Below are 22,476 nucleotides of genomic sequence, written 5' to 3'. Positions count from 1 at the left end.
CTGGGATACCCTGTGGACACTCCCATGTTTTTTGAATGAAGCAAAGTAACTGATGAATACATAACTGAACCAGCAAGGAGCAGTCATCTTGTGAAGAGGACCCTGATGGGGACTGCACATCACCAGGTTCAGTTTTGCTTTGTGTTTGATCCCATGTTGGTCAGTTTGTGGCCCCTGGGAGCCAGTTCTCTTCAGCTTGTCTGCTACTACTATAAAATTACTCAGGTATCTTACCTGGAAACAGACTTAGTTATCTGTGGGACATACATACACAAGAAAACTTACCTTTACTGTAACATGAACACTTCAATTTTTTGTTAGCGAAAATAGCCACTGTTTAGTGAACATTTATATGTGAGGTACTGTATGAATGTTTCATGTGTATTGTCCTATATAATCTTCAGACATCAAAACCAGCAAGATGTGTATTTTCATTCTATTTTAGCAGATAAGCAAGCTGACGTTGAAAGAAATTAAATACCTTGTCCAGGGTCTCATAGCGGCGTAGTAGAGCCGGGATACAAACAGTGGTCCAAAGTGGCAGAGGGCAGACAAGGGGAGTGGAGGCAGGGGCCATGCTTTTGTGCACCTCGTTCCCTATTACAGTGAGACCTGAGCGAGCCATAGTGACTCACTGCGTTTTGTCTTATTCCAGTGTGTTTCTTACTGAGGCCAAGGAGTAGACAATATTGAAACTCAGAATATGTAGCCTGTCTTCCAAATAGCCCTAGTTTTATTTCCAAACACTTTACTGATGTGTTTAAAATATCCTTTCTGAGCTGAGAGCCTCTTTCAGAGCCAGTTGCACCAAAGCACCAGAGACAGACAAAAAATTGCAATCTCTGGTTATCTCTTTTTGTTTGGTTCACTTTTTTTAAATTTTGTTTTAAATTTGTTCTTCAATTACAGTTGACATACAATATTATATTAGTTTCTGGTGTATAACATAGTGATTAGACATTTATATAACTTACAAAGAGATCACCCCAATAAATCTAGTACCATCTGACACTGTACATAGTTATTACAACATTATTGACTATATTCCCTATGCTGTGCTTTACATCCCCATGGCTATTTTTATATCTGGAAATTTATACTTTAATCCCTTTCACCTTTTTTCTGTGTGGTTTGTTTTTTGTTTTTTTGACACAAGTCTAGAAAATAGATTTGCATTACATATTGTATAGGTATACGTAAAGAGAGAGAGAAAAATAAAAAATGCTTAATACAGAAAACTTGGAAAGCACAGTAAAAGCACAGAAATTAATCTCCCATAAAATTAAACATTTAGCTACCGTTAACATTTAATCTGTGACCTTCCAATGTTTTTAATGCCAAGTACACGTTTGTATTACCAAAATCATAATCTGTATGGTACATTTTTAAAAAATTTATTAATATGTGATGAACATTTTCCTCATGCTAGTGAATATTCTACTACCTGATTTTTTGTTAGCAACTTGATAGCCATCATCTAAATGTGCTGTAATTTAACTAACCCATTCTTTCTCATTTTGTTTATTTCCATATTTTTTGCTAATGATTTTCATATGACTTCTGCTATTTTTGATATTGAAAATCCCAAACTCGGGTATGAATTAATTCCTTGGCGTTAATATCTATGTGAAGGATGACTTTGGGATTATTTTCACTAAATTATTATAGAATTTTCAGACCTTAACAAAAAAGACCTGAGCAGTCACTTGGGGTGGCCTCTGATGGGTCAAATCTCACCTGCTCTGCTCGCATAGCTCCATGAGTAGGTACTACTCAGCTCTTCTTTATATGTTCAAAATTTATATGTTCCTATATTGGGCATAAGGACCTAGATTCTGACAAATAGATTTTGAAAAGTTGCTTCCGAACCCTTTAGAAGCCTATACTTGAAGATCAATTTGATTTGAGAATCTGGGAGTGAAGTTAGAGGCAGGATGGCAGGCAAGATTGCACAGAATGCTGGCTTAGCTAATAGAAGCCAAATAATTATTATAGACAGACAGAGATGTTCTCTGATTTGCGAGCTACAGTTATTCTAATTGATTTCTGCATACTTGTGGATAGGGATCTGCCCTCTTCCATTTATTTTTCTCTTGACAAGTAAGATGTGAAATGTTGTTCCATGCCTTTCTAATTTAAATGTTGCACATGTTGAGAACTGATCTTGCCAGCCACTTTAAGCCTGGCCAAAACATAACACATCGTTGTTATTAGCCTTCATCATTTGGTCGGAGCCAACATTTTATTTGGAACTGTGTGGGAGTATAAATCTCCTTTATGGGCATAACCTACTTCTGCCACAAAGTGGATGCAACGAGAAGGCAGCTACGTTTCCTTGGTGGGTTGCTCTGGTTACCCTCATGATGCTGATTAGGCCAGGGATGCTCATTCTGAAAGATACTTGGGAAGTGAGATACGTGCTCTTGAGAATCTTCTGACTATGCTGAGGGGAAGGACACGTGGATAACTAATATAAGGTGGCATGTGATAAGTACACATATACAGAGATCAAAGGGCACTTCAAGGAGAAACGGGGCATTACCACACAGCCCATGTTTGGGGCTGTGAACGGAGTCCTTGAAGCCATATGTGCTACGTTCAGCCTGCAGGCCGAGCAAACCATCTGTCTCAGTCACGTGGACTGCAATTTTCCAAATATATGTAGAAGCCCCGGTGCCAACAATGTTTTCAAATGAATTTTTCTTGTATTACATTTATTGTAGCTTTTTGACATATTGTATATTTTCAGTAAATAGATACTAATAATTCCTATCATGGGCGTCTATGAAGTTTTTTCATGTTAGCAATTATTTCAGTTACTTGAAGATTGGAAACGTCCATTGTCGACAGCAGCGCTGCTCGACGGAATTTCTGTGCTAACGGAAACGTCTCTGCATTGTTCAGTTCGGCAACCATTAACTGCATGCAGCCCTTGGGGCCTTGAATAATTGCTTTAAATTTAAATAGCCATATGTGGTAGAAGTTACCATATTGGACAGCACAGATCTATTTAGCCCTTTGTAGATAATTTTCTAAAAATGTCCCCCACCAAGTTTCCTCAGCCCTACCTCCTCCTACTTTGCTTCCACTTCTACCCACCAACGTGAGTGGCTCCACTTCTTCTCAGTGCCCCTATTTGTGAAGGTTCTGTAGGCCAAGAGAAGAGTTTTCTCAAAGATGCTTAACCAAATGACTGAAAGTTTGTCCTAATCATAGAAATAAAAGGAATGTAGTTTAGACTTTTCTTTCAGCTGCCATCTGATTCTCAGGGACTCAAGATTTCTGTATACTTGGGACACATGAGCTAGTAGTTTTTTATGTTTAGTTTGTTTCAAAATTCATACAGCATGATCCTTCTTTAAAAATTAACTATTTGGTAGGCAAGGTAGCTATAAAAAGAGAACTCAGAAGTCAAAATCTTATTCTAGGGCTCTCATTAGGCAAGAAATTTTCCTTTCCTTTGTTCTCCTGGTAATTATTAAGAGGAACAAAATGGTCTTCCTTCTCTAACTTACTCTGAAACAATACAGTTCATAGCACTTTACAAGTTTTATATCTTTCTTATGACTTACAGCTTTGGGGCTTTTTGAGGTCATCGTGGACGTCTAATGGTTGTCACATATATTCTCATGGCTTCTACTGAGGTAACAAACTCACAAGAGGATAACCAGATATCTCTGGATGTAACAACTAGCAATATATTCATAATGAATATTTATGATTGGTATTTATTATGAATATATTGCTAGTTGTATTACTAGGTAATTCAGAATTGTTATTTTTTTCCGAAAGATTTTTTCTTGTGCTGTTTTAAAACAGGATGGAGGAGAAAAACAGTAACTTGTAAAATTCAAAAAAGCTTATGACCAAAAAATCCTTTTAGAACTCATGCTAGAAGAGTTCCCATCAAAATAATAAACATCTTTCATGGACTGGCCTGGGAAGATGTCTCTCAGTGAAGAAAGCCTCCTCTCCCGACCATCCCCCCAAATGTGATGGCCGTATCCCTGTTTCATACTGCCCTGTGGTGAGCTCTCTCACTTCCTTACTCTTCCTGCTTTGAGGCCTGAGGCTTGGAGGTTTCTTCAGATATCAGACCCAGAGCAAAGAAAGTTTCATTTGCTGAACCAAGAGGCCAGAATGTGCCCTCATCTCCTTCTGAGCATTATACCCTGACAACGTGTGCGCCAACAGGAGTGGAAGCTATGCCCAGAGCACATAAATGCACAGTGAAAAGATAATGAAACACTGACAGGTGTATCATGATCTCCATTCTGTATATCAGCATTCTTCCATTTTTCACCCTCTTTCATAAATTTCGACTGATAGTTAAATCCACAGTTGTTTGTGATGTTAAAATTGTTGAACATCAATTCTCATAGCACTTCCGTTTGCTGTGCTTGTCCCATTTTAATTAAATATATCCCCCCATCATCTGCAGATCCCTGTCTTAAAGGAGAGGTGTGGGCGATTGTGATGGTGGTCGTTGGTGGTGTTTATGAACATGTATTGGGGAAGGCTCGGGAGGGGAGATAATGAGTAACAGAGCACAGGGAGCATGCCAGCCAGCAAGGAGAAGTTAACATTTGCAAATATAAAATACTCTCCTAAATTTGCTTCCTTTTCTGTTTTATAGTAAACACAAAAGAATGCAAATGTGAACTTAGTCTTCTCTGAGCCCCCAGGAATGATGTTCATTCTTGCTCTGTACTCCCATCTCCCTTGCAGAAGATAGGAATGAAGAGGCATAAACCGAAAACCCTCCAGTCTTTGGGAAAGGATTTAAAAGAACTTTGTAGTTTAGGGTCTGTACTGCTCCCCACTTGTGTCTTCCTGTGCTCAGGTTGCTACCCCTCTTCCTTCCAGCATCTGAGCACTGATGGGTGGCTGCCCAAGACTGGGTTCTTCTTCTTGATAGAGCTGTCTAGGTAAAAATAATGGGCGATGCCAGTCAATCTCAGGTCTCCCTAGTGCAGTTGGTTTAGTCATGTGACTTCTTAGCCTTTATGTGCCTGTTTTATGCATTTTCATTCTAATTATAAAATTATAACAAATTATTGTGTCTTCTAAATTTTCCTTTTTTGCTACTTGAGTCTATGTTTCTTTCTTTATTTAGAGTATCTCAACCTGAAAGTCTCTGATCTTCACAGGCTAATTATCTGTCTGCAAACTGGATTGCTGGATGTTTTAGTAGTTGTTTTCAAATGTAGTAACAGGGTTGTGGGTTCCATGACATGCATATGCATAGTGGCTTTAGGGAAACGTGCCTCTCTGTTTTCAATATTGAATTCCAGATTACAATGTATTAACACATTTGTCTCCTGCCTTTTTTATTTCAGTACCTACTAGAAATGAAAAGCTTAATCCTACCCCCAGAACATATCCTGAAGAGAGGAGACAGCGAAGCAATAGCATATGCATTCTTTCATCTGGCACACTGGAAGAGGGTGGAAGGGGCTTTGAATCTTTTGCATTGTACATGGGAAGGCAGTAAGTAATTTTCTTTCTTTGAAACACTTTTTAAGAGCATGAAACTAATAATATTGAACGTCAACTGTAATTAAAAAAAAATTTTAAATTAAAAATTTAAAGAAAAGCATGAGTGTTCGTGGATAATGAAGATTTGCATGTCTACAGCTGTTCCTTCTGTGATGCTTCATCACTGAGAGATGGCTAATTGCTTGGGCTCTCCAGTGCCCCAGTGGTGGTTGGTGTTGCAGTGACGCCACCGCCATAGCCAAAAAGGCAAATTTGTCCCGTAGATGGGATCAATCTGGACCGTTCTGGCGAAGGAGCCCTCCACACCCGGAGCACCCTCTTTGGAGAGCTGGACAGCCCTTTGGCATCATGGGAATTTTTGGCCTGGAGGGAAGCCTTGTGCTGGGCTCCAATTACCATTTCTGGATGGTCTCCCTGAGAGGATTGGCTCAAGAGCCACAGTTATCCTTTACTGGAACCAGGTCGACCAAACACAGATGAGCAGCAGTTATGCTTCAGAGCAAGAGCAGCGGCCACTGGACCCTAGTATTTGTTGGCAGGTGTAGCATTCACATGCTGATGATTAAATGTCTGTTAGATGGCTGTAGGGATGAATCAATCTGCATATGGTCTAGGTACTATCATTCTGTGTAAGGAGAAGCGACTCTCATCACCGGGGAGACATGCCCCCTGCCCTAGAGAAGCACCTCGTCTAGCTGGGAGGAGTAACCAGCAGCATGTAGCAGCTGCCCTGTGGTTTTTCAGAAGGGAAAGGTTTCTGGGGTGGAGTGGTCATGTGTAACCTTAGGGGATTTAAACCAAGTTCCTGAAGAACTAGGACAGTATTATGAACAAGGACACTACGTGAAGGAATGCCCAGTGCGGGGGTGCTGTTTGGGAGAATGTAAATTAAGGAAAAAGGCCCAGGACTGTGGATTAATGGATAACATGTGCATTGACACTGTTGTAATTATTTTAAGCAAAACAAGTAAGTACATCATGTAGCCTGGGTGGTTGCTCTTTTCCTCCCCTCTCATGGGGAAGCAAACAAATATTAGAATCTTCTGATAATTTTTTCTTAGTTCATCCCCACTCTGATCATCCTCACAAATGAATGTCTTTTTGATCGCTTTCACTTTGTATATCTTTGCTGCTTCCATTTTCATTTTGATAATCTTTTGCTCTTCCCTTTTCCTGTCCTTCCCTATCCCAGCAGAAATCCAGGCTGGTACAGGGGAGCGGGTTGGGCAGCCAAGTGGGAGCGGGTAAAAGTAAGTTAACAAAGATGGAACTCAAATTTTTTGTTTAGCTGTTTGGAAAATATTTCTTTAGAGAATTAATAGCAGGTCTACTTAAATAATTTACTGTTTATAACTTGAGGGATGTTGACTTGATCCATGCTTCTCCCCCACTCTGTCAGTGCATTAACATGCTCCAGGTGTCTTGGTCCTGGTATGCGGATGAGTTAGGGCAGCACACTGTATGTAGGGCATGTGCGGGCACATGCATAGTCCCCTCTGGCTTGGGTTTATTATTGTTGCATTTAAGGTGTTCTATCCAGATGAGACAAAAGGACTTTATTTAAACATGAGTAAAGACAGAAAAATCCCAGCAAGACTGAACATGAAAGGCCTCACCTAGTGTTAGTTGTGGAAAAATTAAATGGACAGATTGACTTACCAAATAAGAATTAATGATAGTGGGCATCTTGGAAACATAGTAACAGAAGCTCATCAGTTGGATCTGACTGATAAGTTACCAGTCCTACAGAAAGGATCAAAAGGGGCCGCATGGGGGCAAGAACTGATAGAGATACGATGTTAGGAATGACATAACCATAAAAAGAAAACAAAAAGTCATCTCTTGAGGAATAATTGGAAATTCTGTTTGGAAATTACTTACCTATATAATCAGATAACAATGGAGAGATGCTCTGGATCAACTGGAAGGACAATGACATTCTGAGAAATGTGAAGTAACATAGTGAGCTCCAAAATCAAACAGGGTAGTAGTTGGGGAAATGTAATGACCTCAGATTATATGGGTGAACACTGTATTATAATAAAAAGAGGAGATGAATTTTTAGACATAAAACAGTATAGCAAGGCAATCAGGAAAGGGAAATTCTGCACTTAATTCTTACAGATAAATAAGAACCACTCCAAGGAAGTTACACTGCTGTTCAGTTTTCGAAAAGAAATCATGAGAATGCTTACTAGGTCCTAAATGCCTTGGGGAATACCAAAGACTTACATGAGTGTTTGTATTACTGGGTAATTTACAGAGGCTTTGCATTTCCACCATTTCATGTACTCCTCCTGATAGTGTTCTAAGTTAGGCAGGACAGAGGTGTCCATCTCAATTGTTCAAGAGAGAAACAGATTCATTGAAATGAGTGACTTGTTGAGCGTCATGCAGCCATTGTTTGTAGAGCCAGGATGTAAAGCCACTTTCACTTTCTCTTCACTCCTCTTTTCTGTAATACCAGCTTTTTAGGCCTTTCTGGAATAGAATAAAGATAAAAGGATCGGTCTTCTCTGAAGCATTTACTTGGAAGTCCTCAATTTACATCGCTACTTACAGGCTAGGGTGTACTTATTTCCTTCCTAGTGTTTATAAAGTTAATCGTTCTATATAAAACCATATTTTTATTGTTGAATATTAAACATTTTAGATGTAGAATGAGCTCGATTTTATAAAAAGTAAATTCTATGTGTAAACAAAGGAAAGAGACTAGAAAATACATCTTCAAATGGATTTTAAGTAATTTCTTTTTTCTTTGTATTTTTCAAATTTTCTGCAAGCATATATATGTGTATATATGGATATGTGTGTGTAAATGTATATACATCTATTTAGAAAAATAATCTTTCATTACAAACACTTTTGGTCCTTTTTAAAAACAAAGCTATAAATCTGTTGTACAATTTAGATAAAAGAATAACCACTCCAACTTCAGATAATTGTGTGCAATCTTTTGACACTGCTTCTAGATCTGTGTCCATTTAAAGTGGAAGCGTAAGGGCTCTGAATTTATTTTATTTTTTTACTGAGGTATAATTGATATTTAACATTATATTAGTTTCAGGTGTACAATGTAACAGTTCAATATTTGTATATATTTAACATCAACTCTCTTAGCAACTTTCAAATATGCAATATAGTCACCACACTGTACGTCATATCCCTATGACTTATCTATTTTATAACTGGATGTTTGAACTTTTTGGTCCCCTTCAGCCATTTCGCCCTCCCCCTTCTTCTGGTGACCACCAATCTGTTTTCTGTATTTATGATGAGCTCTGGCTTTTAAATCAGAGGACTTGGATTAGAATTCTGACTTGGCTGCTTACAGTGGTATTCACTTACCCCGGTTTTGAACACTGTGAAGCAGCGGTGATACTGAAAGGCAGCTTCCTGCCCAGGTCGGTGGGCAGCCGCCCGACCTGAGCTGCTCCTTCTCCTTCTCTAGAGGTCAGTGGGCCTCCCCTGGGTAGCCCGTGCCGGAGCGCAGGAGGCTGCACTTCCTCCAGTGTACCACGTGGTGGCGCCTTTTTACGTCTCCAGCATCAGAGTTTAGATTTTCCCCTTTAAATCATTTTTTTTCTTTATTCTGAAATTTAAGGCCATTGAACAACTCCTTTCCAACTTGCCCTTTTCATTTGGAAGAGAGTTCATAGAGGAAGATAATAGTACCTAATTTCACTGGATTCCATGTTTTAAATTAATATTTTAGTCAATTTATCTTTTGGAGATTAAAACTTTTTTTTCTGTCAGAAGTGTTGGTTAGGGGTGAGGATGTAGGTATATTTTGCTTTGCTTTTTAATGAGTTGTTTTTTTTTCTGTCGGAGCATTAGTCATCTTGTGGAATTAAGTGAGTTTCTCACCAATCAGGATGAAATAACTCACATTTTTGATAAAACCCCAAAGTCCAGCTGATGCATGGCAGAGATTGTTTGGGTTTGAAACATATGGTGGTTTAAAAAAAAAAAATGAGTCCTCAACCACAAATACATCAGCATTTCAAAGGTTTGCAAAATGTTTGATTCATCAGTGTCCCAGCCCCTGAAATTACACAATATGTTCCTCAAAGTCAAGATAATCAAGGAAGGGGAAAAGCTTTAATTTACAAGATTTGAAAATGTTTCTTAGTTCATTACACAGCACCACATTATCTGAATTATACTTATTTTAAACAGTGTAAGTTCTGGTTATACATATACATGCACACGCACGCGCACGCGCGCACACACACACACACACATACACACCACTGCAAGTATGAGTTGAATATAAAAAACATATACAAATGAAGGATTTCATTTGAACTTATTTACAATGGTATTATACCTTATGAGGCCCGATTTTAAATGGCACATCTTCTGTTTTACCTGTATTAAATACTGGTGTGGCCATATCTCATATCGAGATCCTATCAAAGCCTCTATTTTGGCAGTATTTATTTTATAAAGCTGGGTAGTCTTCTGGCTTCAACTGTGAACTTTAAGATTTAATTTTCTATATATCAGAAAACTAACAGGCCATAGGTTAAATTATTAGCTATTCTTTGTTTCCATTTTTTCCACTTGACCAAGTAAGACTCTTTATTTTCTTTTCGGAGGTTTTTCCCCAAAGAATTCACTAAATAATGTATAAGATTTGAAGGTGGTGTTTTTTTAATGGGACTAAGGCAGAGTATTTCCTTTGAGAAGAGAAAGTAGCCCATTGTTGAAGCATAGGATGAAATTCTGATTCTAATTTATTCTCTTTGAACCTAATGGTAAGAGCTATTTGCTGTAAGATGTGGTCCTTAGGGCATTTCCTCCAACAAAACCTTTACTCCAAAAGGCTGGCATCTTTTGGAGTGCTAAAGAAAGATCCCACCCGCGCCCCATCACCCCGTACAGCTGAGTTTTGGTTCCTGGGAGAAAGCAATGGTCAGCTAACATTCCTGGTGAGAGCTAATGTTTGCTAATTGCCAGCCTCCAGATATAGGGTGATGCTTTCCCACCTTCTAACTAGTAGAACCAGTTTACTTCTCTCATTTATTCGGTATTGGTGACTGACCACTATTTAGATCTACCTGAGTTTTTAAAAGGAAAAATTCTGTCTCTTCCTGATTGTGCATTAATTTGTTCATTCCTTTACTCAACAAACATTTATTGAGTCCCTCCTTTGTGCCAGGCATTGCGTTGGGGGTCTCAAAGGTAATAAGGCTCTGAAATGCCTTGGTAGAAACATTGATCTATGTGTGATACGTGTGTCCAGATATATTCACATATACATACACACATGTACATGGTATGTATGATATAAGCAGTACTGTCACAGAAGTCAGAGCAGTGTTAGAGTGTTGAAGGTCACTAACAAGTTATGAATCTGCTGTAAACTTAAGAATTTCTCTTCAGACTTGGAATGGAACATCATTTAATCTAATCAAGGGAGAACGATTTTCCCAAGGTCACATAACTACATACTGAAAGAACATGGACCAGAACCCAGGCTTTTGACTTTTGTGCTTTCTTTACTGTTGTGCCCAAATGCCTCACAAAAGACAGCCTACGTGGATGGTTTCCCACAATGCAGTAAATGCGACAGCATACAATTTGTATTTTGGTGATAATTTTCTGTACTACCATTTATGCTTTTAATTGCTTACAAACAAGCAGCATTTTTATTTATAAGCTAGAGTATGGCCTAATAGAAAGGGAGGATAAAGAGAAAACTTTTACCGAGCAGTTAGGCACTGTGTTTAGACACCTTGACCTCTTGCTGTCACAAATAGTCCCTTTAACAGCCTCACAAGGGCCATGGTAGCCTCATTTTTACAAATGAAGAGACACAGATTAATGACCCCCCACCCCCAGGACATGAGGTGTTAGCCTGGTCATGTTCACCTCATCCTTTACCTGTCACCTCCACTATTCCCCCATTAGACATGCACAGCCTCACGGATCTCTCTTTCCAAGAGCTGTGGAAGTGGGAACTTTCACGTGTATTTTCATGCTTATTGGTTCATTAGTTTTCTGCCCTGGGACGTGAGCTCTGTCAGTGCAGGGACCATGTGTGCTTGGCTCACCTTTCTATCCTTGGAGCATGAGGAAGACACTCATATTTTGAGGAGGTCGAGCTGGGATTCACAATCAGTTCTCCTTACTACAAGTAATCTGTCTATATAAAGTTCTCTGAGATCCTCTTTGAAAAGACAACATAGACAAACAAAATATCAAACATTACCTTCTATCTTTGTCTGTATAGTGGGTAGGATAAAGGTCCTTAGAAGTCATTGGGAAAATGAGGAATTAACTTGTTCGTGTATCCATCCTTCTGTCCATTCTTTGGTTCTATTGATTCTTTCTCCTATACTGGTGGAAAGTGTGCTATGCACAGCACTTTCTGGAATCAGAGTCTGGAAAATGTGTCTGGTCAGGGAAAGAAGGCAGAAGTGTTAAGCCTCAGATCTTACTACGGAGCCCAATGTGTTCATTAATTAATTCCTAGTTTCACTTCAAACTCCGCAACAAAGGCACAGCAGAAATCAAGGTAGGGGAAGTGATGGCACACAAAGGAAAACGTGGAAATGTCATTCGTGTGCTGTGTATTAACTCTGAGTGGCCTGGCTCTTTTGTTTTGTTTTGAATCAAATATATGCATATTTTTTATTGCTCTGGAATGTGTGTTTTCTCGGACAAGATTTTTAGGAGGTTTGCGATCACTCATGTAATAGATTAAATAGATCAAATTCATAAACTAGATCAAATGACCTTTTTGTCATTCTTATTTGCACCGCCAAATCAGTGTGTTAATACTTTCTCTTGCAGAATTTCTGGACATTCGGCTAAAGCCACAAGGTTCTTGTCGAGCAATTACATACATATCTTTGTGGTGAAAGGGCCCGGGAGTTGGGAGGTGAAGCTGGCAAGGCATGTACAGTGCCTCTTCCCACTCTCTCCACTGCTCATCTCGCCCTTTGCTGGACCGTGCACAGCAGAGTCTGTGGAGGATAGAATTGCAAACAGAAATTGTATTTGCTTTTGTTTAGTGAAGCCAAAAATCTTAATATTATTTTACGAACTCAATGTAGATGACAACTGACGTGAGAAGAGAGCGATTTTTAAGAGCACAATAAGCATCTTTACAGTTATGAGGGGAGAGGGGAGGACAATGCAGGAAATGTTTGTGTGTGCGTGTTCTTTTATAAGTTGTATATAATCAGTGTTTCTACCCGTTCCAAAAAGACCAGATGATTAGAAGAAGAAAAAGACTAATTTGATGCACAAAATTCTCCGTGCATGCCAAATACTAGAGTAGAAAAACATTTGGCATCTGACTGAAAAGACAGCAACCAACCATTTGATGTCTATGGTCAAACACTCTCAAGATCTTGCACTCCTATATTTTATTTAAAAAATTGCTCCCTGAGGTACAAGCTGACTTCAATTTTTGAATAAAATCTAACGTTCAAATTTATAGCCACTTTGAAAACGGAGGGTTTATTTATATCATATAAACCTGAACAGATTCAGATTCTTAATTACAGCAGTCCTGTTGCACTTCTACATAGGTTTTTCCACATTTTTGAGATGCTTTCATAGGAGCCATCATTTATGGGAAATGATATTAAAATCCTGCCATACTGCAGTTTAAATTTAAATGCACTGCTTCCCAGAAGAGATTTGAGTGTATCCTATAAATGCGCTAAAAGGGTTTTTTGGATTTTGTAGTTTTTTTCTCCTTTTGCAAGCCCAGTTCTATTGAGGGAGATGCTGGTCTCTTCAAGTGATCTTTACGTGTTAACAATCTGTGCAAAGAGCAACTCTCTTGGCTTGTTGTTGTAGTGGGCAAAAGTCATCTTTGTTTGCATGAAAGCTAAGGTCTGATTCATTTTAAGAAGAGTTAAAGACTGGGGTGTTTTTGATGTTTTAATCTCTGTTTATGAGGTTTCTGTTACGAGAGGAAAATTGATAACATTTTTACCTCAGCAAACTGCCAGCAAACCAGCTCTGCTCTAACCCCACGTTTACAGTGATTTACATTCTCCACGGCGATGTGCTGTAACCTCAGAATGATACCACCGTGGTGTAGACTGACTGCATTCCAAGTGCTAGAATCACATACATAATGTTTTTACTTTTAAATAATATTCAGACACCAGAATAAATACCATATGTGCACCGACACTGGTTACAATGGAACCTTGTCATTTCTTATGAGGGAGAACATTCTTTGTTTCTGATTCCTGTTTGAAATAAGTATGCAAAAGATAAATATGTACATTGACAGCATTTTAAGAAGGCTTAGGTAATTACACAGCTAAGGGTATAGCTACGAGTCTTTGAAATGTTGCATTTAAAACGAAAAAGAATTCTCTGTTGCCACCACCCACTCTGACACACGTGAAGGCAAGGATTGTTATTCAGCACTCCCAGTGTAGGGTCTAGTTTTGTATTTTATATCTATAGTGTGCTGTAGTTAAAAGACATCTGGGGAAGAAAAATTACCTCCTTGAGCACCGTTCATAGGAACGGTGAGACTAACATGCTGATGACATCGTAACGGAGTAACGCACGTGACAATGGGAACGGATGGATTGATTAGAAAGCCATAATTTAGTGTGAGACTTAATGTTATCTGATGCCACAAAAGCAGAATTTAGGTGGCCTCACATCATCAGAATACAGATAATCAATCTCCCCTAATCCATTTTTTCCCGTATGATATTGAAGATTTAAAAGTTTCATAAAGCTTAGAAATACCTCCCAAATCATGCACTTTTAGATTTTTGTTTTTATCCATCTTGGTTGGAATTCTAATCCACATAGACATATTTTTTAAGTAGACATGGTAGAATGCCTTTCATATTTGTACATCTGTTACAGGCTCCAACAAGCCAATCTACATTTGCTTCTCAGGGAAGCATTTCCATCCAGGTTTGTGCTATTACCATCAGTTGAGCTATATTGCGTTAGTGTTTATGACATTTTAATAATATTTTGTAGATGAGGAAACCCTGGGCATTGGGGTTGATGGCTTCCCTACTTCCCTGCACCCCCCATCCCCACCCAGTTCTGTGAGTTTGCCCAGAATATACAGCGTGAGATTAATGTGTGAGTCATACATCATAATGCACCTCTGACAGTTTATCTGGCACATGACTCAGAGTTTGGGGAAGTCTTGCATCCTTTCTGAGAGTAATTTGTAGAAGTGTTCTCCATTATAAAAATGCTCAAAAGGCCCTCTTTAGAAATTGAGAAGTAATGAGACAAACATTGAACCTCTAACATATTGTCTCTTTTTTTCAGCTTTTCGGATGATCCCATACCCCTTGGAAAAGGGGCATCTATTTTATCCTTACCCAATCTGTACAGAAACAGCAGACCGAGAACTACTCCCGTGTAAGTCTCACCTATCTCTATTCCTCCCTCCAACCAGTGAGGCAGTGTGCCTGAGTTGGGGGTGGGGAGAGGTGGGAATAATAAATGTCTATAATGTTCCTTGTCTTTTATTACTCTTCTCCCAAACCCTGTCCTCATTTGATAGCATATCCATTAAAGTGAGTTATGTGAGTGGGTTTGGCTTCTTGCTCCTCCAAGTCTCTGCAGATTCGTCAGAGGGAAAGAACCCAAAGGACTGAAATTTAGATGAAGAGGCATCATGTTGGCCTGAGCACAGAGACCCTAGTATGGGGCCGATGTTGACTGAGCTGGTTGGTCCAGCAGTCAGAGTGCTGCCTGTGCTTTCCAGCTGCTCGGATGCAGTCTGCACAGACCGGGGCTTGGAGAGGAAGCACTGACTTCAGAGGGAGCTGCAGATGAGTCACGGGTGGGAGGGCAGCACCAGGACTCTGGCATCGTTGCCAGAGGCGAAGTCGTGGGGCGGGGCGGGTGTGCTCTCTGTGGTGACGCCATGCTCTTGGCCGGAGGAGTTTCCCGTGAGCATCTCAGGGACTGCACGTAGCGGATTGGCATACCATGTGCAGAGCACACGTGCAGCCTCAGCACTGTACACAGCACAAAGCGGGACCCCTGCCCTCGAGTGCCGTACAGCTAGCAGTCCGATGGCCCCCACTCATGTGGAAAGCATGATTGGTTTACTGTAATACAACATTGTCATGGCAATCCTGGGCAACCAGCAATTATCAAATTGTGCTGTGCGCAAGGGTTGTGTCCAGGCTCTTCACGTGGCCCTGGCTTAGGACATATTTCTGTCCCTCAGATAATAAGCCCCAAATTTTGGCTATTCTCTCTTCCCAGTCCTTTCTCCTGCCACCCCCTCCCTTTTACCAGCCTCAGTTATATCATATCTCATAGCTACAACATGTTTAAATACTTTGCTCAGAGGAATAGTGTAACTTCGGAGCCATGGGTACATGGTAAATTATCCAACACCAGCATTATTGAGCCAGTCGTAAATCTCCAGCGTGGTGGCGTCTGAGTGCAAGATGAAGCACTGTCTCCAGCTGAAGTAGCAGGAGGTAGCTCTCTGGTCCCTTGCTGGCTGGCCCAGTGTGGGCTTGTGACTTAGTGAACTGGGAGATCTCGGTGACATGCTGCCCCTTGCTGTCCGAGTTTTACTGTGAAAGGGCTCTGGTGTCTCACACTGCATTAGATTTGACTTCAGAAACCCCAGTTATGGGCCCATACTTTACCTTTTGACTCCCCCTTCAGGGAGATCCTTGTTAAAGTTTCAGTTTTCTGGTAAGAAAGACAGTTTTCTGAAAAATACTCTGTTTTAAAAAGTTTTAGTTGAGTCCAATTAAGTTTCCGTGGGGATAGATTCACTATTAGAATAAGATTGCAGTTCTTAAGAGAAACTTTATAGGAATAATCTTTATAAGCCTGCAATAGAAAATTATGAAATAATTTAATTGAATGTGGTAGTCCAAGTCTGATCCCCTCAAAATCTTTTGGGGGGCTGGGTTTTGAGGATAAGGATTTGGAGAGGGTTGGCTGTTTTAAATGCTCCCCACATTTTGCACGTTAAAAGTGTCGTTGTCACTGCAGTGGCCCTGAGTGTACCTCCACACGACATTTGCCTTTCCAGATTGTTTTTGCTTTGCCCCTCCCTCCTGGCCCCTCTCCACCTTCATTTTCAGCAGAGTGGATTCCTAATGTTTAGGGCTCTAAGTAATGAGAGCCGAGTGGTTGAGGAAAGGCCTTTAGATCTTGGATTTCCTGAGGAGAGTGGGGCGCTGGATCCTTTCAGTTCTAGTTGCAGCGTTGCTCACGTGCGTTTCCATGGCTCCTTCACCGGGGCCTCGGGCAGCTGCTTCTCTTCTCCCGGCCCCCCAGTCAGCACCCCGGCTGGCCAGGTCATAGGCAGCCGCCAGCCACAAAGAGCAGAGGAGTCGATTTTCTTGGCTTTGGTCCCATAGTCATTTGGTTTCCCAAACTCAATATTTGAAATGTAAAAGTTGTGAAAGGTACTGTAAAAAGCACCGGTCATTTATTTTATTTTATTTTATTTTATTTTATTTTATTTTATTTTATTTTATTTTATTTTATTTTTTTATTTTATTTTATTTGGTGGTGATTAGAAGTGTATTTATCGAGAGTCTCCTACAGTTGTGCCAGGTGACTGCCGCAGCCCTATCCCCAACCCTCGCGAACTGAACAGGCCAGCATCTGAGGTCCTCGCTGAATGTCTCTCAGCGAGGGACACAGTAATGGTGGCCCCCTCCATCATTGTACGGAGAGTGTGTCAGGAAAAAAATATAAGATAAACTAATATCACCTCATTATAATGATTAAAAATTACAGGAAGCTGAAAATCTAGAGAGGATTTCTTTTCAGTGTACTTGATTTTGGATTTTCCGGGGTTTGTACAGTGAACATGTGTTTTATAATTTGAATGCTATTTTGTTTTATTTGTGTTTTGAGAAAGGAATATTATATATTAGGCATAAATGGTGTTACTGTCCCTGCCCATGAATGTGTGACATCCCAAATTAGCCTTATGATGGTTGTAGATAGAACACTAAAGCTTTGAACATAGACTTGGGAGAAGCAGGCGGCCAAAGGCTCCGACTGGACTCTGGTTTCTTCAAGTGCCCTACCTTTTTTATTCGTAACAGGCTTCAACCCAACTTCTGAAGAGTCCATCCCACATATAGAAATTCCCTGAGAACACTTTTTATTTCAGCCCTAATATTGCCCTTTTATCTTCTCCACAGCTTTCCATGAGGTCTCAGTTTACCCAAAGAAGGAACTTCCCTTCTTTATTCTTTTTACTGCTGGATTGTGTTCCTTCACAGCCATGCTGGCCCTCTTGACACATCAGTTCCCAGAACTTATGGGCGTCTTCGCAAAAGCCGTGAGTACTTGTCAAGACTGAGGCCTCAGGGAAGGGGCACAAAAAGCAAGAGAAGTGGTGTAAAAGAAACGGGGATTTGTTGTATGAAAATGAACATGCTGGTATTGATTGTTTGTTCAGGGTTTAGTTTTCATTACCATCAGTGGAATCAAAAGGTTGAGTATCAAATGAGAAAGTGTAGTTTGTTTGTTAATGCATGCCTTGCCTTTTTTTACACACGCAAAAAGTTCTCAACAGTTCCCCCAAAATGCACGAGGTCTAAAAGGATTGAATAAATAATTAAGGGAATCCTAGGAAATATTATTTCTAATCTTTAGATATCGTGGGTCTTTTTTCATAATAGATGAGATTTACATTTTCAAAGGTGATTTAAATAAGAAACTTTTAATCGTCACAAACTTTTGGCTTATTTGAGGAATGAACTGAGAGGGGGCGAAGGGCTCGTAGTAGTAAGAAGTATACAAATAGGACATTTAGAAATATAGAAGTCCATTAAGAGTCCTAGAGGAGGGTTTTGGACGAAAGCTTTAATCAGAAAAGCCATCTGCACTGACAGTCAAGAACCATGGTTTCTGTGCTGAAAGCTGGCTGTTTGGAACTGCATGTGCAGTGAGGAAAAGTTTACTGAATTTGCCACAGATGAGTTTCAAACAGAAGGAATAAAGAAAAGGGTATCCGTTGTTTCCCTGGAACTTCATTCTGATTTCAAGGATAGTGGAGTCAGAAAAGATGATTTCTAACTTGGCTGGGCTGATTTAATCCCTTTCCAGATGATTGACATTTTCTACTCGGCAGAGTTCAGGGACTAGAATTGCTAGAATATTCTCATGAGTGTTGAAGATGAACTGGAAATCCCACCGGCACCTCAATCTCAACATTTCCAAAATTGAACTCATCACCCCTCTTCCCCCTCTCCCCCACCACCGCTCCTCCAGTATTCCTGACCTCTACCAGTGGCACTGCCACCCACTCAGTTACTCAAGCCAGAAACTCAGCAGCCCTCCCGAACTCCTCCCTCTCACTCCCACATCCCATCTGTCCCGGCCTCCCCAGTCTGTCGGGTCTAACCTCCTAGCCAGCAGACACTCAGTCAGTGTAATTCCTCTCTTCTTCCCTCCTTCTCCCATAGCCTCTCTCTTACTTTAGGTCTTTATTTCTTGCCTGGACTCCTGCAAAAGTCTTAACTGGTCTTCCAGTCTTATCCTCTGCCAGGCTTTTTTTGTACCGACACAAAAGTGATCTTTCTAAATTGCAAATCTGTGCATGTCACTTCCTGACTTGAATTTTTCCAGTGATTTCCCACAATCTCCAGGATAAAGTCCCAGGTCTTCAGCATGGCGGGCAAGATCCTTTATGATCTGGCCCTTGCTTGCTTCTTCAGACTCATCTCTCTCAGCTCTTGCCCAGACACTGCTCTTGGGCCATAGTAAATTTCCTACCATTCCCAGAGGCACCAGGCTAGTATACACCCCAGTGCCTTTGCACGTGCAACTCGCTCTGCCTGGAATGTTCTTCCTCATCACCACCCCAACTTGTCCACTGTGCTAAAGCCTCTTTATTCTTTTATACTCAGCTTTATTTCTAATTTTCTGTTTAAGCTGAGTTAGAACTCTCTGTGATTCCACAGTAGTCCATGGGTACCTGTGTTATCACATCTGTTGTACTGCATTATAGTTGTGGGAAATTTGTCCATCCCCCTCGTAGAGTGGGAGCTCTTTGAGAGCAGGACCGTGTCTTCCTCATCTCTGTATCCCCAAAGCTTTGCACAACAACTTGCACGTGGTAGATTTTCAATAAATGATTATTAAATGAGAGTGGTTTCTGCAGAAAGAATCAATGTAAAACTCAGCTACAACCTAGCATTTCTTCTCTTCTTTTATACTTATAATCATAGACTCTTAAATTTGAAAGGGACGTTAAACAAATTACCTCGAACGATAACATGATGGAGGTCATCTAGACTCCTCTTGAATGCTTTCAGCAATGGGGAGCTCACCAGTTTAACATAGAAGCCCATTTCATTGTTGGATCTCTCAGAACTTTTCTTTATCCTGATAAAATCTGTCTCCCTTCAATTTCCACTATTGTTCCTATTCTGCCCTCGAAACCATCACCTCTAAGTGACCACCTCCTCTTTTCTCTGGGCAGAATACCTTGAATTTCCTTACGTCTTCTGTACACACAATTCTAAACCCAGCATCCCCCAAGTTTCTCCCTGGATATTCTCTAGTTTATGGCCTGTGCTGTTTGTTCTTTTCTTCTGATCCCAAGCCAACCTGTGAATGAAAGTAGTTGCCAGACTTCTGAGTAAATTAGAGTACAACTTAGTAGGATTTTAAATAAGAATATATTTACAGCATTAGGTAATGTTCCTCCTTTTCTGTTCCTCTCTTAAACATTTTTTAAGGCGTATTTGCAAAAGTATGTCATTGGCCCAGTATTCGTTATTAAACTAAAAAATAGCACCTTGTGGGAATTTTGGATCAGAACAGAGATTCTCAGCCTCTAGTGTGCATAAAACCCAGCACCAGAAATTTAGAATCGTGAGCATGAGCACCCAGGAATCCGTGTTTTCAACAAGGACCCCAGCAGATTCTGAGGACGGGTTGAGGACCATATATTCTCCCAGGAACATGTGCAGGGGTGTGGTGCGCTGTCAGAGTCGTTGGGGTGAACGCTTTCTAGGAATCAGTGGTTTCACCCTGGCTGCACCTTGGAATCATCTTGGGAGCGTAACAATTATTGTTGCCTGCCCCCCGCCCCACGACCCCCGTGACCCCCTTGGGAGTCTGACTTGACTGGCCTAGGGGGCAGTGTGGGCATCTGCGTTTTCAGACACTCCGCAGGTGATTCGAGCGTGGAACCAGGGCTGTGAGAACCACTGCACCGAAATGACTAATCGCCTGACACTGCTTTAACTGGGAGCGGGTTGGGAGGAGGAGGGGAGAGTAAATGGAATAAGACGGGGTGTTCTCTAGGAAAGGCTGTGCAGCCTCCAGAATATCAGAGAGATGTGTTCATTATGGGTGTTAGACAAGGGGCCACTCTGCTCGTTTAATGTTTCCAAGTTTTGGTTTTGAGTCTAAAATCAAATGATTGAATAAAATATGTTTGCCTTTACGGGTCTCATATTTTACACTCTACTGAGGTGTGGTCGTTTGGTCAGCTACTTATAAATTTCCAGGGTGGTTTAGATCAATTTGCTTTTAAACCTCTCTATGGAGGATCATATTCATCTTGCCCTTCATTAAATGTAGTAGTTTCCAAAATGTCTGGAGAGACTTCGTGGGGAAGGAAGATGGATGGCCTGAAGGAGACGAGCCCCATTACCCTCCTCCTCCCCAGCCCGCCCCCAGAATCTTCTCCACATTCTCACCCTGGTCACTTCATAGGCCCCTCATGAAGTCCCCCACAGGTTATCACGGACGCCCTATAGGCTGCCTGCAGCCATTTTCAGCTTGTGAAAATGATTTTCTCAGCCCTCGCCTGAGATAATGTCCCTGGGATAATGACTATTAGAAGGTGCAGAGAGATTGCACTGCCGCCTCCCAGGCCGCTGTGTGGCTTGGGGACTCTCCAGCGTGTCTATATGCTGATATGCAGCCGGTAGGAAGCCCACGGCGAAGTATGAGCCACTGGAAAACAGTAAAATGGGAGGCTTCAGCTGGCTCTCCCCCTAATCTAATCTACCTCGATGACTTAGGATTAACTCTTCCTAGAATGTTTGGTTGCTGAGATAAGGTCACTCATGTAAATAAGTTATGTTCTAAACCCAGCCCCTCACAGAACGTGGGAAGGTCAACATTCTGACCCCTTCTGCTCTCAGGGCCTGTCTCTACTCCTCTGGCCTCTCTCCTTCCTCTCCGACACTGAGCCCCCTGACTCTGACTCTCGTCTCCACCTATAGGCCCTGACCTCCTTGAAGTCTGATATCGATTACAGTGAAAAGTCACTTGTCCGCTTGCAGAGGGGCACCTGGAACTTATTCAGATAAGCAGAGGTGTTTCTAATGTTAATGAAGCATTTCGGGGAGCCATGACCTTCTTCTAAATAATGGTCTTTCGGGGAAAAGAGGATCAAGCGATTGAAGTGTCACTCTCTCTTTTTTATTAGTTCAGTTGTTTTTTCTCACCACAAGACGCTGATTGAATTATGGTGCATTTTGAACTGCATCTCCGCCTTCTGGGCAGAAGTTTTGGATACAGATAGCTGAGCTTTTCCAGGGTTCCCTGGTGTTGCTCATTCAGACTTAACCATTCAGGCAGTAAATTTCCCAAGACTATGAGTGAAACTGCTGTTTATCAGTGTGCATGGATTGAGTCTCTGGCAAAAAAAAAAAGAAAAAAAAAAAAAGGACTGACTTTCAAACATGTAAAAAAGTATAAATGAGCATCCCAAGCAAGGCAGGTTCCACCACTTTTTTTTCAATGCCTCCTGATGAAAGCCACTGACCTTTATTTTGTTCCCAAATGAAAGGGCTCAGCAGCTTCTGACACCTCATTACATTGTCTGCTTCTCCCTGTGGGTGACAGATGGGGAGAGAATGCAGGGCGGGGTGCTAAGGAAGTAAGTAGCTTAGTTACAAAGGGTGCACATCTCAGCTGGTGCTGCAAGAGACTTAGAGTCTCTAGGAAAAGGGTCAAGAGATTCTTTTCTCAATTTTTCCAGGATAGAACATTCTAGAT

At 40.9% G+C, this 22,476-nt stretch overlaps 1 protein-coding gene across 2 annotated transcripts in view; it reads left to right on the top strand.

Annotated features, from left to right (window-relative positions):
- The window catches only part of ST7 (suppression of tumorigenicity 7), an 82,270-nt gene extending 64,443 nt beyond the window's left edge, over nucleotides 1-17,827 (top strand). For both annotated transcript variants that reach the window (XM_011384442.2, XM_023525605.1), the window contains 3 exons: nucleotides 5,340-5,490; nucleotides 14,782-14,874; nucleotides 17,652-17,827. In XM_011384442.2, the coding sequence (XP_011382744.2) occupies nucleotides 5,340-5,490; nucleotides 14,782-14,874; nucleotides 17,652-17,812 (405 nt within the window). In that variant the 3' untranslated portion in view covers nucleotides 17,813-17,827. The remainder of the gene's footprint in view (nucleotides 1-5,339; nucleotides 5,491-14,781; nucleotides 14,875-17,651) is intronic.
- The last annotated feature ends 4,649 nt before the right edge of the window (nucleotides 17,828-22,476 follow it).

Source organism: Pteropus vampyrus, unplaced genomic scaffold (assembly GCF_000151845.1).
Source record: "Pteropus vampyrus isolate Shadow unplaced genomic scaffold, Pvam_2.0 Scaffold580, whole genome shotgun sequence".
Taxonomy (NCBI): Eukaryota; Metazoa; Chordata; class Mammalia; order Chiroptera; family Pteropodidae; genus Pteropus; species Pteropus vampyrus.
The sequence above is the reverse complement of the archived record's forward strand: the minus strand, read 5'-3'. Positions and strand labels throughout refer to the sequence as shown.